The sequence below is a fragment of the Chaetodon trifascialis genome, chromosome 4 (assembly GCF_039877785.1).
Source record: "Chaetodon trifascialis isolate fChaTrf1 chromosome 4, fChaTrf1.hap1, whole genome shotgun sequence".
Taxonomy (NCBI): Eukaryota; Metazoa; Chordata; class Actinopteri; order Chaetodontiformes; family Chaetodontidae; genus Chaetodon; species Chaetodon trifascialis.
In genome coordinates this window covers 7241728-7258493 of record NC_092059.1, presented here as the reverse complement: position 1 = coordinate 7258493, position 16766 = coordinate 7241728, and the positions used below count along the sequence as shown (strand labels likewise).

The window sequence follows — 16766 nt, the reverse complement described above, 5'->3', positions numbered from 1 at the left end:
AGGAGATACGACGAAGACAAACGGAGATACAAAGAGTGAGGAAGACCTCACCAATGACTTCCTCAGCTCCTGCTCATATTCAGCCATACCCTGAAGCTGTGACAGTCCTCACTGCAGTGAAAGCTGAATTAATTTCTGGTCGTGTGCTTTTAAGTTTATTTGATGTTTTGATTTACCTTAAACCTGAAATCTTATTTTATATTTCCTCTCAGTATTCACTGTAAAATAGCTATTTTCAGCCACTAGATGGCAGATGGTGGACGCTGTCAGTTCAAAGCCTCCCCCCCCCCCTTTTCTTTGTATTTCAGCACCTGATCATGTTTGAATGTGTTGCAGCAGTTGTACAGCAAAAAGGCAAAGAGAGACAAAGTGCTATTTCTAGTATGACTAATGTAATGATGGGACTAATTTCTGTTTATTATCAGAGCTTATATTAAATATCAATGTACTGTTTTTCCTGTTTGTAATATTCTGAATGTGAGTGTGTGACTATTGATATGTAGACAAATCCGGTTGTAGCGTCAATGCATTTCCACGTGGGATTAATACACAGCGACAAACAACAGCATAATTGGTCCAATCCAGTCAAATCATGAACATATTTTTGCGGTCGCACATCTGATTGGCTGCGAGGTGAGCGAGCGCTTTTGTTGTTTTTTTTTTTTTTTTTTTTTTTAAAGAAAGGTGCGATCAAAAGTCACATGACCAGCCCCTGCCTGGCGCTGAGAGCTGCTGGATAATCGCTCCCTGCAGGAATTAGAGGCGAGGTGAGCGTTAGGCAGGTGGAGCAGAAGGCATCGAGCCGGATCCGAAAGCGGACACACAGCGGCGGGTTTGAACGGCTCCTGATGTAGCTCCTGACAACTCCCGGTGAGTCTGACGCGGACGCGGTGAGACTTATTGCCTTGTTTGTGCGCGGCTTCGTCCCGCGGGCGTGTTTTTTTTTTCTTTTCCCGCGGAGCTCGGGCTGCTTGCGGGAATTGGATCTGACAACCTGTGGGGTTGAGAGGCGCGAATGCAGCGCCCTGTAACTTATCTAAGATTATAGGATATCCTAATCTAATAATAGCAGACGAAAGCAAGACTAAGCAGTAGTAGGATATGCGTTTAGGCTGCCTCACGAGCCCCGCACACTGTGACAGTGGAGGAAACGCTCCAACTTGGAGGGTCGCCTGTGCAGCTTCAGGATAAGCGCCAAAGCAGCGGATATGTGGCTGAATCCTGCGGAGAAAAATGCCTGTCTTTATTTAGTAGATGGATTCTCACCATTGGAAACCAACCGTTTAGGTGGCACACCTTCAAATGGACACATATGTCCAATATTTCATTTGGTGTCCCATTCTGGAATATTTCTGAGAATCTGCACATCAACAATAACACGAACAGAAAGTCTGAATATCCCTGCACAACTGACTGTGACAGGGGTTAACGTGATATTTAAGGGTGTGCAGTTTTATGGATGGTGTGAGTTTTAGCACATGATACGTGTCTGGCTGAGCGAGCAGAGGATATACTAAGTGCTGCCTGTGCACTTGCTCTGGGGATTGCCCAATTTTAGCTGTCATAGCTGCAGCTCAGTGGGGTCACGGGGTGTCGAGGCACGGCTGCACACAGCCACACCACAAATAATATACTGGCAGCCTGTGGTCAGAGCTGGCAGTGATGCATGTTTCCTTTTTTACTGTGCACATATGTATGAGGAGCACCCCCAGTATTAGTAATGAGAAGTCATCGAATGCCTCCATGAGAGAGTTTATTCTCTCTCTTCAGTACTCAGTGAGCTGCAGCTCAGGGCCAGAGCTTTGGGCCGTCCTGTGTCCTCAGTGGACCACACATGGTTGACCTCTCGCAGGTCTGCTGCACAGGTAACACACAGTCTGTGTAAAACTCAGCATCAGTGATGAGCATGTTGAATATGAATCAGCGTCTCTGTGTTGTTCATCAACACATCTGGCCAGGTGTTCGTCAGTGTGACAGGATGAAGGAGTTTCACTCGCTTGTCTTGTAAACTGGGTCTGTAGTTTCGCTGTGATGTTGGTCACACACACTCTTGCAGGTACTTTACACACATAAGTGACTTTTAGACTTTTGATCACACAAGTCTGGAGAGCCACAGCAGGAAAAAAAGCAGTTTAATGGTTGTTTCTGCCACCTGGTCTCATGAGAACAATCTAGTAAACAGTCCGTCCTCTTATTTCTCTATTGATTCAGAACCTTTTATTTGTGACAGCTACATATCTTCCACTCTGATGATTGTCTTGCTGTTCTTCTACAAATCCACCTGAAGACAATTCATCGTATTGAGCTGAAGTCATTCGTCAGTTAGTTCATTAGCAATCGAAAAAAAGCTACTTTTTGGATAGTGGATGCTTCAAGCAAAACTGGCAAACATTCCCTTGTTGCAGCCTCTCAGATGTGACGATTAGCTGCTTTTCTGACTCAATGAACTTCTCAGACAGAACTGGACATCTGAAAACGACACCTTGGGCACTATTTTCTGACATTTCATTGACCGAACCATTAATTGATTAATCAAGAAAGTAATCGAAAAATGAATCCATGTAGAGGTGATTGTTGCAGCCCTGGTGTTGGCTCTACAGAGATGAATAAAGTTTCATGACATCCGTTTCTTGGTTTTGATTTGAAATCCAACTTGAAGCGCTCACCACATTTTGTTTTCTTGGGTGTTTCCATCTTGTCAGTGAACTTGTCGCACAGTGCAGGCAGAGCAGGCAGAGATGTCTTCATATTTTCCTTTTGTGCCATGAATCCTGCTCAGACTTGCCTGGGTGTGTGCGTGTGTCTCCCAGTGTGTGCATTCAGGTGTGTATTTACACACAACCAGACCTGTCTCATCAACGACAAGCAATTTGTCAAAGAAGAGGCAACATTCTTATTATTGCTGCTTTTTTATTTTGTAGCTTGCTTGTCATCTTTATTTGCGTTGCGTGGAGGATTTAGGGAGCTCTGTTGGCAGGAATGGAATATAATATTCACAATTATGTTTTCATCAGTGTATAATCACCTGGAAAAAAAAATGTTGTGTTTTCATTATCTTAGAATGAGATCTTTGTATCCACAGGAGTGGGTCCTCCTCCTCAGAGATGTTGCACCACCATGTTTCTACAGTAGCCCAGACAAGCAAACACTGACTCCAGAGAGCACCTTTGCCACTAAATCCTACACATTGGGCCTTTTAAATGCTTAGACTGTTAGTTATCCATTAGTTTAATGATATAGGTGCTAACAGGCCAGAAAACTGTACACACAGCATGTTTTTGAAGTGTGCTTTTGGGCTAATTACTACTCTCCTGCACATGGAAACAAAAGGTGGGAAGCTGCTGTCATTATGCGAAAAGAACGGTTCATTGCAGCCATCTGAGCTTGCAAAAATACAACCCGCTGCTGAACCGGGGTGTGTTTTCCAGTGAATGTTTCACAACAGAGTCTGTGACACAAGGAGTGTCAAAGGTGAACACCCTCCCACAACCGGTTTCCTGTTCAGGCCCCTGTGATGGAACTCTGCTCGCCAGCCGGCCTGCCAGGGAGCCGCACAGCTTACGTTTGACTGGCAGGAAAACAGGCACCAAGCCAGTCAACCAGTGACTCAACCAGCATCAGACTTGTAGACCAGTTAGTCAGCTGCTCAGGTGAATCAGTTACAGCCAGAGGAGGCCTCGCCCATGCAGCCCGGCGTAACGCAGAGGAAGACGTTCTCCAGAGCCAGAGCTTACGCGCTCGCTCCAGCTGTTTGAGGGTTCACACGGCTTTTTGGATCTGGATTTGTTATGACTTGCGGTGATGACAACAGCGGGCTTGTCTGCGCACGTCTCACATGCTGCTGTTTAGGGTTTTACTTAATAGGCAGCATGTAGTCGTAGTGAGAATCTATGGTCGGGTATTGTGGATATTGTGGAGGCTTCTGAACAGGCTATAAATATCCTCATGCTTCAAGTGGTTGGAGTGTCTGGAGATACTTGCTGCAGGGCTTCTCCAGCCTATTGTACTGGCTCATGTGCAGCCTTTGAACCCACAGTTGTTCACACTCTACATCTTGATGAGTAAAAACCCACCAGCAGCCGCAGTGCAGACCCTTTCAGGAGCTCTGCTTGACATATATCGCACATGTGGGGAATGCATTTTCACATTTACATCCGGACTTATAGAGATGTAAAGACCCTGTTTTAGTCACGCTCTTGTTGGTTGTTCTGGTTTCGCAGATGTTCATCTTCCCTCACACTGACTTTGTGGTTGCTGTATTTTTATGCGAGCAGTGCTTCAAATGTCAGGTTGACTTTCAAGAGACACAAAGAGAACAGTTTTAAAGTGCTTTTCATCATATGCAGATACTGTACCATTCTTTCATAAACACCGTCATTCAGAAATATTCCACTTTTTTCATGTTGTGTGTGTGATCGGGTCATGTGTCGTCCCACATTTGGAGACTTGTATAACACAGCTGTGTGTTTAAAGACCGATCCTTGGCCAGGTTTCACTGGCTGTACATGAATCAGCATTAAGTCCCTGTAAGCAAAATACATAACTGGATTTCACACCAGTCTTTCACAACATACCCTTTGAGTCCAGGGGGTGAGCACACCTAATTTGAACGTTGGTTTATTATGATCTTGGTCTCTAGGTGCAGAAGAAACAGTGATTCAAGATGAAACAGAGAACTGAGACGAGAGCTCAGCCCCGAGGAGAAGTAAAAATCTGTTCGGATAAGGCATACATGCAGAAGGGCTGCTCCTATGAACATAAACAGTTAATAAATCATCCATCAAGTCTGCAGCTATTAAAGTGAGTGCACCATTACAAATGGATTTTGGCAGTGATGAAGTGAGAGGTCAACAGTCCATGGGTGGGTCCTTCCTGATAAATCAAAACGAACAAAGCAGGGAGCAAAGGTGCAGAGATATAAATGTGGGGCCATCATCTCGCAATCCAAAAGTTTTATTATTCATGCTTTATGTAATTCTGATTATATAATTGCTTCTATGGAAAGCTTAAAGCTGCACTAATCAATATTTTTCGTGAACGATGGATCAAATTGCATGCAGAGTGAAAGGTGTTGCTCACAGTGACGGGTGATTAGAACAGAACTCTGCAGCTCTGCGTGAAGTTTTAAAGTCTGATCGCTTTAAATGTTTAACTGGCTTTCGGGCCTTCGAACGCCTGGGTGCTAATGCAAGCCGCAGCTTTTTGCAGCTGATAAACCGACTGTAAGCCTCCGCTCCATCAACAAGTGACAGACAAAGATAGCAACTAGCTGGTGAAGACAGATGGAGCTTTTAGCAGCTAACGTGCCACATTGCCCCTGTGGAGCTGGTGAAGACCTGAACGGATCTGAAGTAGAGTAAATATTTGACTTGCTTTCGTCAGGTGGCCAGAAACATGACTCCAAACAAATGGTAATGCTGCCCTGTTGCTGAAATGTTGGCCACAGTACATTTATGGTGTGAGGTGATGATATGTCAGCTAGTCCCGCCTCAAAGTGCCGAATAAAAGGGCAATGAATGCAGCTTTAGATAAATGATTTGTTAAACTTTGACAAAGGAAGGACGCCAAAAAACATTTTAAATTACTTGAGACATGTTGAGATTTTGTAGGAGTTTATCCAGTAAAATGTAGACTGAAAAAAATGGCATTTCATTTAAATTAAGTAACTTGACAGATCAAATTTAAAGAACTCCTTTTAGAAGAAACTTAACCAGCTCTGTGTAAATAGTTACCAGCAACTTGTGTAAAAACCTCAGCTGTGCATGCCCCCCCCCCCCCCCCCACACACCCCTCCACACGTGTGCACGTCAATGTTTGAGTGTCACCGTGGATAAACAAAAGAAGAGAAAAGAGGGACAACTGCTGCATGCTCTTCTATTGCCGTAGCCATACCTGCCTGTCTGCACGGCACTGAAGTATCTGTCAAATGCTGTGAGAAACAACCTGCAGTCATCCCGTTCAGCTGTAACGCTCAACCTACCATCCCTGCCCTCCCCTCACAGCCTGAGGGAAAAAGTACGCAAGACGCCAGTGCTCTGACAACACACGAGCAGTCCCATACATGCAGCGGCTCGTCTGGCTGTGTCAAGTAACAACAAGGTGGGAGCATGGCAGTTTGTTGCAAAACGCACGTTCAAAACCGAGGTTGTGCAGAGGCAAAGGGGAGCGAGCGCCTGGCTGTCTCTCGAGGAAATTTGGATGCTGTCATTTTGGTTTCTGTCAACAGGCAGGGACTCTGTGGTGTGTGTTTCAAAGGATGCATCTCTGTGAAATCTGCTGTATTATTTTTTTCTCTGCAAGCTAAAATCTAAATAACGGTTGCAAAAGCAGCTGTGTGGTGCGGCGGTTTTTGAGCGACGTGCACCACAAAGACAAGAGTATAGTTTTTACCTTGCGAGTCTGACTCTTAAGTATGCTTTGTGTGTTATTCTGAGAAAAAGTGCCTTGATGAATTTTGAATGAGGCTGCGCTGCTCAGTTAGTCAAAACAGACAGAAACTCGCCAAAGAAGTGGTAAGTCTCAATTCAGCATGAATCCCAGGGTAGTGCTAAAGCAGCGAATTGTTGCGATCTGCATGCATGCCCAAACCTGAACTGATCCCCCTCTGCTGCGTGAACCCCGCTGAGCCCAGAGGAAGCTGGTTCTTATCAGGGAGGAGGACAGGAAGACACAGAGAGTAGAGGAGGAAGAGAGAGTGGGGGTTGAAGGGCAGCAGGGCACGCTGCAGAAATCAGTTTCCTCTGTGAAGTTTACAATTTCGACTTTTTTAAGTATGACTGTAAGTGGTGCTAGACTCCTCTGATGTAACAATGAGGTTAAATTTGTCCTTGGCTGGTAGACTGCATGTGTTTTTGACAAACAGCAAGGCATGTTCATGTACGTCACATTCCCTGCCCGCACACTTTTTGTCTTATCTTTAAACTTCAGGCAGTGAGCAGAATAAGCTGCACTGATTTTATACATGAGGACCACTCCACTTGTCACAAGGAGTATCACTCAGCTTGGAAAATAGTTCTTTTATGTGTTCTGTGGCTTTGAAGGGAGCTTTCTGAAGCCTGAGAAAATAAGCAGGTCATCAGGGGTATCTGGGATTCAACCCGGGACTGCAAATTTGCAGGGAGAGTCAGATGAAAGATGCTGCACAGGTTTGCATTATGGGAATTGTAGGATCTGGTGCTCTCTGGACTCATACATGGATTTAATCTGTCTGCTGTGAGTCTTACACCTTAATGCAAAGCTAAATGTTTGAAGTGTCCCTTTAAGAGGGAAGACTCTTTCATGCTCTTAGTTCTCCGGTGAAAGATCTGAATCTTTCTTTCATTCTTTCTTGCTGTGTTTACTGTAAGCAAGAATGTAAGTTACTTTACTGCTGAGATTTTCTTTTTGATAATTGAGTAAGGGAAATAAACACAGCAGACTCCATCACAATCACATTACAATAACTGAAAAGAGGGGGGCATGAAATCTTCATGTAGCTCTTTATAATACATGATACATGAAGTATATAACAAGAAATAAGGAGTCAAGCCAGCCAGCAGTTTCATTTTTGAAGCAAATATATTATCTTTTTTTGTTCGTCTTTTAATGTATGCATAATTCCCAATTCTAGCACTAAAGTCAGTCTTTCCACATCATGGGTCTCTTTAATAATTGAATGCATATCTTTCCTAGAGGTGGGCACCATGAAGCTGATCTCCTCCAGCACCCCTCACCAGTAGCTGGGCAGCATGGCTTCTGCTCCTCCTTCCATAGAGGACACCAGTGGCTCATTAGCGCTGCGCTGGAGGCTAACGCCGACATAGATCTTCACCACGCAGGACACCGACTTCAAACTGAATCGAGGGGGGTTGAGCTGCATCCCGCAGGCACTGGTTAAACATACGTACGAGCTCCCTGTAGAGGGTCTTTTAAAGCAATGATGACTTGTGGCAGAGCGGCACACGTCCAGGACAGTGACATCACCGCAGTGTAACAACAGCAACATCTGGACTGAGACCTTGGACCATGATCTGTCTCTGATCGGGTGCTTTGGTGGCAGAGCTGGACTGTGCAGCTCCTCCACACTTAGACAAACCTGGACTCTGAGCCATGTCTCTTCTCTTAGCCCTGAGCCTCATCTGTGGATTGATGCTCAATGTTTCCTTTAGTACACTCAGCAGTCACTACTGTGTCCCACGAAAGACTGTCCCCTACCAGAGTAAGTTGCACATTTTCAAAGCCTTCCCGCTCATAAGTCATTGCATATTCTTCCTTGGCTACTTAGCTAATAGAATTAACCCTGGCTGGATCAGTAATCATGAGAATTTGTAGCAGTTTATTGATGTATTTGAACAAATAGTGGATCTTTAACTGCTTGGTTTTTGTGCTCGCTGGGAAAAACTTCAGTGAATTTGCATTTTGTTTTTGCTGTGGGAGCATTTTTCCAGCAGCACAGAGTCACGGCAACTAAAATGTATAAAATCAAATGAAACAGTCACGCGGATCTTCTCCCGTTTAGACGAGCTGAAGTCGTTCAGAGAGGAGGGGATCTTCAACTACTCCACCATGCTCATGAGAGACGACCTGGGCGTGCTGCTGCTGGGGGCCAGAGAGGCCATATACGCTCTGGACATCAACAACGTCTCTGTCAGAAAGGCAGCGGTAAGCACATGTGAAGAGACTCGTTCGGGAAAATCTGTTCAGAAAAAAGTGCAGGTCGGATCATCGGTGTTCTGTTTGAAGGTCACATGTCTGCAGAACAGTTGGAAATTAACATGCAAAGGCTTTTTTTTTATCAAATAGCTATTAATTTATCATTATTGCAGATAAAAAGGAAAGATTTTTTTGAACAATTAGATTTTGTGGAGTCGAAGTTGTCGTGGCTAATTGTGGATTATATCAGTGGTTCCCTTTAAAATGAAGTAGTGTCTAATTGTGACTCCACATCATCGTGGCAGTATGGACACGAGTCGCTCAGGGAGTTAAAAGAAAAATCTAATTTGGTGCAACAGAGGTAAATGTTTTTGCATTCTCATCCCTTGAACCATTTCATGACCTTCAGGTTGGGTTTGTATCATAAAAAGTGCAGCCTTCTGTTGCCTTTTACTCACAATTTGGAAATGTTTGACCAGCTCTCAGTCATGGCTCTAATAAGTGCGTGTTTTGAATATCTTTCTCAGCCATCCTTCAGGATTTTGAGTGCATTTTGCCTGAAGGTACGCTTCAGATTCAGATTTGATTGATTAGAACTGCTCTCACATCAGCAGCCGGCGCATGTTTGCGTGAGGAATTTGAACGAGATGGTCTTGTTGAGTTCTAGACTGAGGTCTGTTGATTCGTAATTGTAGTTACACAGCTAAGAGTCCCAACTGAAGAGCTATCGATGTCCCCCCTCTGCAGTGTACTGGCTGGTCTTGCTGTTAGACAAACAAGGAAATATGTGAGGGTAGATGGGCTCCAGCTCCACTGTTGTGTTGTGGGGTTGCGACACCGTTCCTGCATGCTTTGACAAGACACTTTCCCTCTGTTGATGCAGGTGTATTGGCGAGTTACAGAGGAGAAGCAGAGGGAGTGCACATACAAAGGAAAACACGCTGAGGTTTGTGTAATGTCTGTCAAAACAGTGCATGCTAATTTTTACTTCTAGGGCAAGGATATGGCCTTAAAAGATGCAGTTTACTCCCCTATGCAGTTTATCGCTTTGCATTTGTAAATCATTTATATGGGAGCCTTTTTTTTTTTGCCTTTTCAAGTAACACAGAATTCTCTTTGAAGTGCTTTGCTCGCAGCTTCAAACTGCATGTCCAAATAAAGGCTTGAGAAGAAAATGCATGTACACAGCCTTGACCTTCTGGTCACCAGCTCAACTCCAGGCAGCCAGTGCAGCCAGTATGTGCATGTGGCATGTTTGTGTTTTTGCGGCTGAACTAACAAAGCTCTGACCTTGGCATTCTCTCTGCTGGATCTTGTTGCAGGTGGAATGCCGGAACTACATTCGGACCCTGCACAGAGTGAATGACACTGCGATGTACGTGTGTGGCACAAACGCTTTTAGCCCCACCTGTGATTATATGGTGAGTACACAGCAGAGTACGCAGTTAGCCGAGAGGATTTTATAAAGTGTGTCTGTAGGCAGCACCTCTGCCCTTTTCCCTTTACTTTGATTATAAACCTGTCACTGGCTCCTTCAAGCTCTTCAGTGGTTTTGCATGTTTAAAGGATGAAGTTGGCATTCTATATGTTTTTATTGTCAACAAATCCACAAAAAAGATCAAAACCAACAGGTCCATCGCTCAAAGTTCCTCTCCTGGCATTGGTTAAACCCTGAAAATCCCTTCATGTCTTAAAATGACTTAGATGTAACGCCATACCTTTGCCTTTGTTCAGTATGCGTCGATCCAAATCGTCCTCTGCCTCTATCTCCACCCACCCCTCCGTCGCTCTCCTGCAGCTCGAGCGTACCTGTTCACCTTCATCTCTTCTCATCAAACACACAAACCTCTGTTTGTTGTCTGTTTTGCTAGCTACTGTACGCTACGCAATGGCAAGTTGTGATATAGGAGTTATTCAGCTATATATGTGACATGAAACCTTGCCTGTCTGTCATTGGTCCACTGCAGCGCCAAAGGTGGAAATGCTCAGCCATGGTGTTGACTGCTTATTTTGCTCATGATATGTCTGGTGGCATATAAACTGCATCCCATGGACGACCTCCCAACCTCGTCCTTGGCACTCTGCCCCAAGGCCACTGCTTCCTGCTGAGGAATCAGGGCTGAATCTTTTTGTGAAGTCTAGTTAAGTTTGTAAAGTGTCCCCTCAGCGTGCGACATGAATCATCGTGCCACTGGCAGCCTAACTTTGGTAAACAGATAAAACCTGACAAAAATAAACTGACCAGCGCGTTGGCTGGTCGGTTTTTTGGCTCTTGGATTTTCAGACTGATAACACATGGAGGGTCACCATTTCTTCCTTTGCAGCTTTGCAACTGAAAAGAGATCATTTTGAAAATAGTGAAACCTATCTTACAAAACACCGATACGTAGCCACACCTGCTTCTCCTCAGCTACGTCACGCTACAGCTCTAAACGGCAAATTGATATGATTGATTACTTCGTTATGTGACTTATGAAACCCTGGCCATCTGAATCCATGTTTGTGATTGGTCCACTGCAGTTCCAAGGAGGAAATGCTCAGGCACGGCGTCGACTCATAGCATATTGAAAACACCATATGTTAAAAACTTGATTTTCATTGGATGAGTTCTTAAAAAGTTTTCCTTTCCTCTCTCTCCCTTTGTTTCCAACAGACGTTTGTTAATGGACAGCTGAGGCTGGAGGGAAAGCAGGAGGAGGGGAAGGGGAAGTGTCCTTTTGATCCCTTCCAGAGATACTCCTCCCTCATGGTTGGTGAGTGTCTGAGTCAGATTTGCAGCCAAAGGGAACAAAGCACGAAATACTGCTGAGCATTCAAAGTCCACCAACAGAAAAGATCAGGGTATGATAACTGTGTGCAAATTTCACTAGCCACAAGACCGGAGCACCGAATGCTTTGCAAATGTCACCCGGTGCCCTTGCTAGTGCTACCTGCTCACTCCAAATATGCACTAATTAGTCAGAAAAAAAGCTAGTTGGTTCAGTCCATTAGTAGGCATATAAATGAGATATTGTTCCAACTCAATATAAATAATGGAATTTTCCCTGATCTCTTGTTCCTGTCCAACAGGAAATGACCTGTATTCTGCTACATCCATCAACTTCTTGGGCTCTGAGCCTGTGGTTCTGCGTACCTCGGACTTGGCTCTCCGCACTGAGTTTAAGAGCTCCTGGCTCAGTGGTGAGTTCCTCCTCTGCAAAACCCGGCCATTTAAAGTTTTATATAATGGTGTGCATAGTTTAGAGTCGACTGCAGCAACAGATAATACTTGTGCATGATGCACTCGATGATATTTGTAGATACAGTATTCTTAAACCAAACGGAGGCAGATCAAACATTTTAGATTTTTCTGCGCTAGTCCTGAGCGCTAATGTCATGTTCTGTGATTTCAGAGCCAAACTTTGTCTACATGGACTTTGTGGGTGAGAGTCTTGATAGTCCTGATGGTGATGACGATAAGGTCTACTTGTTCTTCAGCGAGAATGCCATGGAGTACGACTTCTACAGCAAAGTTGCAGTGTCTCGAGTGGCCCGTGTCTGCAAGGTATAACTAAGTTCAGTATGAAAATGTAGTTTCTGTGGGACCTTTAATATTTTCAGAGACATTGAAAACATGGAAATGGACTGTCTGCCAACTGTTTTTGGTAAGCCAGAGAAGGTTTACATTCCAGCTTGATTCTGTGTTTGGCCTCACGCTCCCTGTCTGACGCTGCTCTGGTTGTTGTGGTTAAGTGGAATATCTGCATAGTTGCACATGACAGAGCGCTCTGTCTCTGCGTTTAGGGGGATATGGGCGGCCAGCGGACACTACAGAGGAAATGGACGTCGTTCCTGAAAGCACGTCTGGATTGTTCCCTCCCTGAACCCAGCCTGCCCCCCATTGTCCAGGATGTCTTCCTGCTGAAGCACGATGACTGGAGGAAGAGCGTCTTCTACGCTGTCTTCACGCCGCAGTCGTAAGTGCTTACAACCAAAACAAATGGCTTAGGGTGGGCGTTGGCGTGCGGCATGGTGGGAAGTAAACTGAGAAGTCAGTAAGGACGAATAAAAAGCTGTTGGTGGTCAAAAGACAAAACAAAAACCTCAAATTAGAGTTTTTTTCCATTTGATTCATTGTGTCCATTCGAATAGAAGGCATTAAGCAGTTAATATTTTAATTTGACACATTAATTAAAGATTTAAAAAGTCAAAGTCCTACAAGTCAAACAAACATTTGGCAGTTTGTTTGACTACGTGTTTGACTTGGTGTGTCCAGGAGCTTGTCCCAGACCTCTGCAGTGTGTGCATACAGTGTGTCGGCCATTCGAGACATTTTCAGCGAGGGCAAGTTTAAGACGCCTGTCGCTGTGGAGACATCTCACGTCAAGTGGGTGATGTACACTGGAGAGGTGCCCGTTCCCAGACCAGGAGCGGTGAGTCTAAAGAGGTCATACTGGATATTAAAGCATGCAGGGCCTGCCTGAAACCCCCTCAGTTCTAAACTAAAGTTTTCTGTTTCAGTGCATCAATAATGTGGCACGTAAAATGGGGATGAACCGCTCCCTCGACCTTCCTGACAAAACCCTCCAGTTCATCAGGGACCGCCCCCTGATGGACGAGGCTGTTCGGCCTTTGACAGGAGGGCCGATGCTGGTCAAGAGGGGAGCTCTGCTGACTCGGATTGTAGTGGACAGTGTGTTGGCGCTGGACGGACAGAGATACGCCGTCATGTTCATCGGCACCGGTAAGCTTTGACTATGTGGGTGCAGCTCTACTAAGATTAAAGTAGAAGAGGAAATATTGTGAGCTCTTAGATAATTAGCTTAAATTAAACTTAAAGCCAGACAAAACTTGGTATTTCTCATTCAATGTGAAAATGTCATTGAAAGTTTAAGAAGCTATTACTTATAATGGTTTAACAGTCTGTTTCATTGGGACTGTGTGGTTTGTTCAGTAACACACAGTAATAAGAGGGTATATCAAAACCAGGATCTTGGTTAATGTTTGTCTTGTGCTAAATGGGTATTAAATGGTCCTTTTTTTTGTGTCCTGATAGAAAACGGTTACGTGCAGAAGGCTGTCAACTACGGTGGAGAGATGCTCATCATTGAGGAGATTCAACTGTACGAAAACCCTGTGCCTATAAGCACCCTGCGCCTCCTGTCCAGCAAGGTAATTCATAGCAGGTTCAGTGTAATGGCAGCACGGTTTGTTAGCTCATCATGATTATAGATGATTTTACTGTTGACTGATGTTTTTCTTGGCAAATATTGCACAGTAAGCTTCAGTCTGAAGTTATCTAATTTTAAATATGTTGTCACTTAATTGCCACAAACAGCCAATAAAGAGGCTTCAATGTAATAAAGATTACATGCTATTGGTTTGTTAATGGGTGTCTGTGCAAACATAGGGCCAGCTGTATGCAGGTTCAGAGTTCGGTGCCATCCAGATGCCGGTCAGTAACTGCAGCCGCTATGACACCTGTGTGGACTGCATCCTGGCCAGGGATCCCTACTGTGCCTGGGACTTCACCGCCCAGCAGTGCTCCTCAGTCCACAGCTCGTCACCCTCCTCAAAGCCTGCACTACAGAGTCTGAAGGAAGGAGACGCCTCACAATGTCCTCAGCCAGGTACGTCCCCTCACAGGATGCTATTTGCATGCATTACTGGGAGGAAACGGCATCCCAGCAGCCTTCACTCATTAGTATGCAGTGGGGCCAACCATGTGTGTGTGTGTTTTTAGATCCAGTAGCTGCTGTGGACTTTACCCTAGTTCCTGAGAACAACATCCAGCTGCCCTGCCAGATCCACTCCAACTTGGCGCAGGTCCTGTGGCGATTCTCTGACCAAACACTTCACTCCAACAACAAATACTACATCTACAGCGGGGGCCTCCTCATCCTGAGTGCCTCCGAATCGGACGCTGGCCTGTACACCTGCCACTCCGTAGAGCAGATCAGCGGCAGAACGTACAACAGGACTGTGGCGGCTTATCAATTACAGCTCGCCTCGGGCCCAGGAGGCGGGGGCAGCGCTACTCCCGGCAATGAGGTGACAAATTCCTCTGGCACTAACCACGGTCGAAAAATGGCTGCAACAGCGCGGCCGCCAAACGAGGACCCGTTGTCCCCCGAGACTCAAAGCAACCCTGGCAGGGTGACTCATTTGGAGGTGGCGGTGGCTCTGCTTTCGCTGCTTTGCCTCTGCCTGATGGGGGTCATATTTTTTATGTGGAGCCAAGGACGTTGGGGATGTTTCAAGTTTGCGCAGCGCTCCAGTGAAAGCGAGGGGAAAAGGCAGTCAGCCGAATACATGCACATCCAGAACAGAACTTCAGAGATAAAGCTCCTGGGGCCTGAGTGTGGAAGACCTTTCAGTGCCAATAATAATCACTCTGCTGTTGACTTCAAAGGGAACGGGGAGCACCACTTCACACCTATGGCCAACATTTCAAGTCTGGACGGTCTGGGATACATAAATGATGAGTCAGAGATTTGACTCTGCTGAGGTATAGAATTCAGTCGAAGGCCGACGACAGTGGACTAATTATCTTCCTATAGATGCACCGCTGGAGAAGAGGTTTTCGCATTATAAATTCTTTTGACTGGTGTCCCGTTGCCACCGTCTGTCATTTCCATACTCAGACTGGGCCACTGATGTTCACTGCACACGCTTTTCAGGATTCTCCTGGTGGAATTTTCACTCCAGGAAACTGCTGAAAAGTCCTTTTTTGTATATGTATTTTTTTGTATAATGATAAATTGTGAATACACTTGGTGTATATTTTCTGTAGAGCCAAGACCTTTTTTCCAGCTATTTATTTGTCACAATGAAGTTTTTATTTCAGCAATTATAATACTTGTGATCCTTGACACATTTCATTTTATGGCTTTTATTTAAAACAACATTCATCAGAGAATCGAGTCTCTGGTTGTGTTCATGATTGATAAATAGCCTGTGCTACTCTTTTATTTCCAGATGGCTGTTAATGAACTACAAATGCATCTGTGTGTGTGTGTGTAAGCATTCAAATGCCAATGAATAAAAAAAAGATTATTTCACTCCACTAAATGTTATATCATCACTGACAGCGAGCTAACGTGTCACTGGGATGCAGAAGCGTGGGTGTGCGCTTCTGTCAGCGAATCGGCTCTTTGCATCAGAGACGCAGCACAGATAAGACTTTGAGTTTTTGATGTCAAACTTTGGAAAATGCAGCCCTTGTTGGGAATAAAAAAAAAACTTTATTGAGAATTTGACATGTGTCTAGCAGTCAGTAATGATTAACGTCTCTCTCACAGACATTTATTTGAAAGTGATGCTGGAAGTTTAAGCGACAGGCTGGTTGCCTTGATGTTTCCCAGCAGATCCTCCTGTGGATTGTGTGGCGCAAAAATATCAACAAAAAAACAGTGACTCCACAATTACCTCAGACATGTTTGTTTTTGCCGAGTGAGTCTGAGACCCAACGAAATTACAGGAAAGTCGCCTGAATCTGCTCCGTGTTTTTCGCACTCTGTCATTAACAACAGCGCTCAGAGCTGCTGCACGTACTGTAGATATGAAAGGCTTGAAGTGGGTCTCTGCTCAATTATTCAACAGTGCTGTATGAGGAAGTTGTCATAAACAGAATTAAGGTTAACCTATATTGGTCCAATAAAATTACAATTAATAAAATATTGCTGATGCAGTTGCCCAGATTTTGCAGGGCTTTTTTAAAAAAACAAAACAAAAAAAAACCGCTTTCATGCTTCATGTGCAGAGGCCTATTTACACCGGGGAATTAAGGCAAACCACTTGTCAGCTATTGTTTTGAGTTTCTTTATTCTAAAAAAAGCCAGTGGGCTTATACAGAGTTGTTTTTAAGTTTCAGAAATCACTTTTTTTTAAGCTGCCCTCTCTCTTGCTCATCAGCCCTACTTTTCCTCCCAAGATTTAATGAGGTTTCTTCGCTTACTTTTTAGTTCATGCTGTCTTCTACGTTTTTTTGCTATGATGCTCACAGGGCTTTTTATCCCACACTCACTTTCTTCGAACGCTTCTGAATAAATCAATACGGCAGTGTCATCTCTTTGCCAGGGTGAGAGATCTCTACGCTGAGAACAAGGGATACAGAAAAAAACCACAGCACACGTGGGCATCCAGACCCCACGTGG

General features: G+C 44.7%; 1 protein-coding gene across 1 annotated transcript; it reads left to right on the top strand.

The window, feature by feature from the left end:
- The first annotated feature begins 742 nt into the window (after positions 1–742).
- LOC139330093 (semaphorin-4E) lies at positions 743–16676 on the top strand. Its single transcript, XM_070960826.1, has 14 exons — positions 743–870; positions 7672–8197; positions 8498–8640; positions 9515–9577; positions 9954–10052; positions 11285–11384; positions 11701–11811; positions 12024–12175; positions 12415–12587; positions 12887–13043; positions 13132–13354; positions 13667–13782; positions 14021–14240; positions 14354–16676. The coding sequence occupies exons 2-14, from the start codon at positions 8089–8091 to the stop codon at positions 15106–15108; spliced, it is 2421 nt and encodes an 806-aa protein (XP_070816927.1). The 5' UTR covers positions 743–870; positions 7672–8088; the 3' UTR covers positions 15109–16676.
- Positions 16677–16766: the final 90 nt, after the last annotated feature.

Excerpts from the sequence above, each read along its gene's own strand:
- LOC139330093 (XM_070960826.1), top strand. The coding sequence starts at position 8,089 with ATGTCTCTTCTCTTAGCCCTGAGCCTCATCTGTGGATTGATGCTCAAT. Across the intron at positions 12,588-12,886 it reads GCTGTCTTCACGCCGCAGTC|GAGCTTGTCCCAGACCTCTG; the intron begins GTAAGTGCTTAC and ends TGGTGTGTCCAG. Across the intron at positions 13,355-13,666 it reads CGTCATGTTCATCGGCACCG|AAAACGGTTACGTGCAGAAG; the intron begins GTAAGCTTTGAC and ends GTGTCCTGATAG.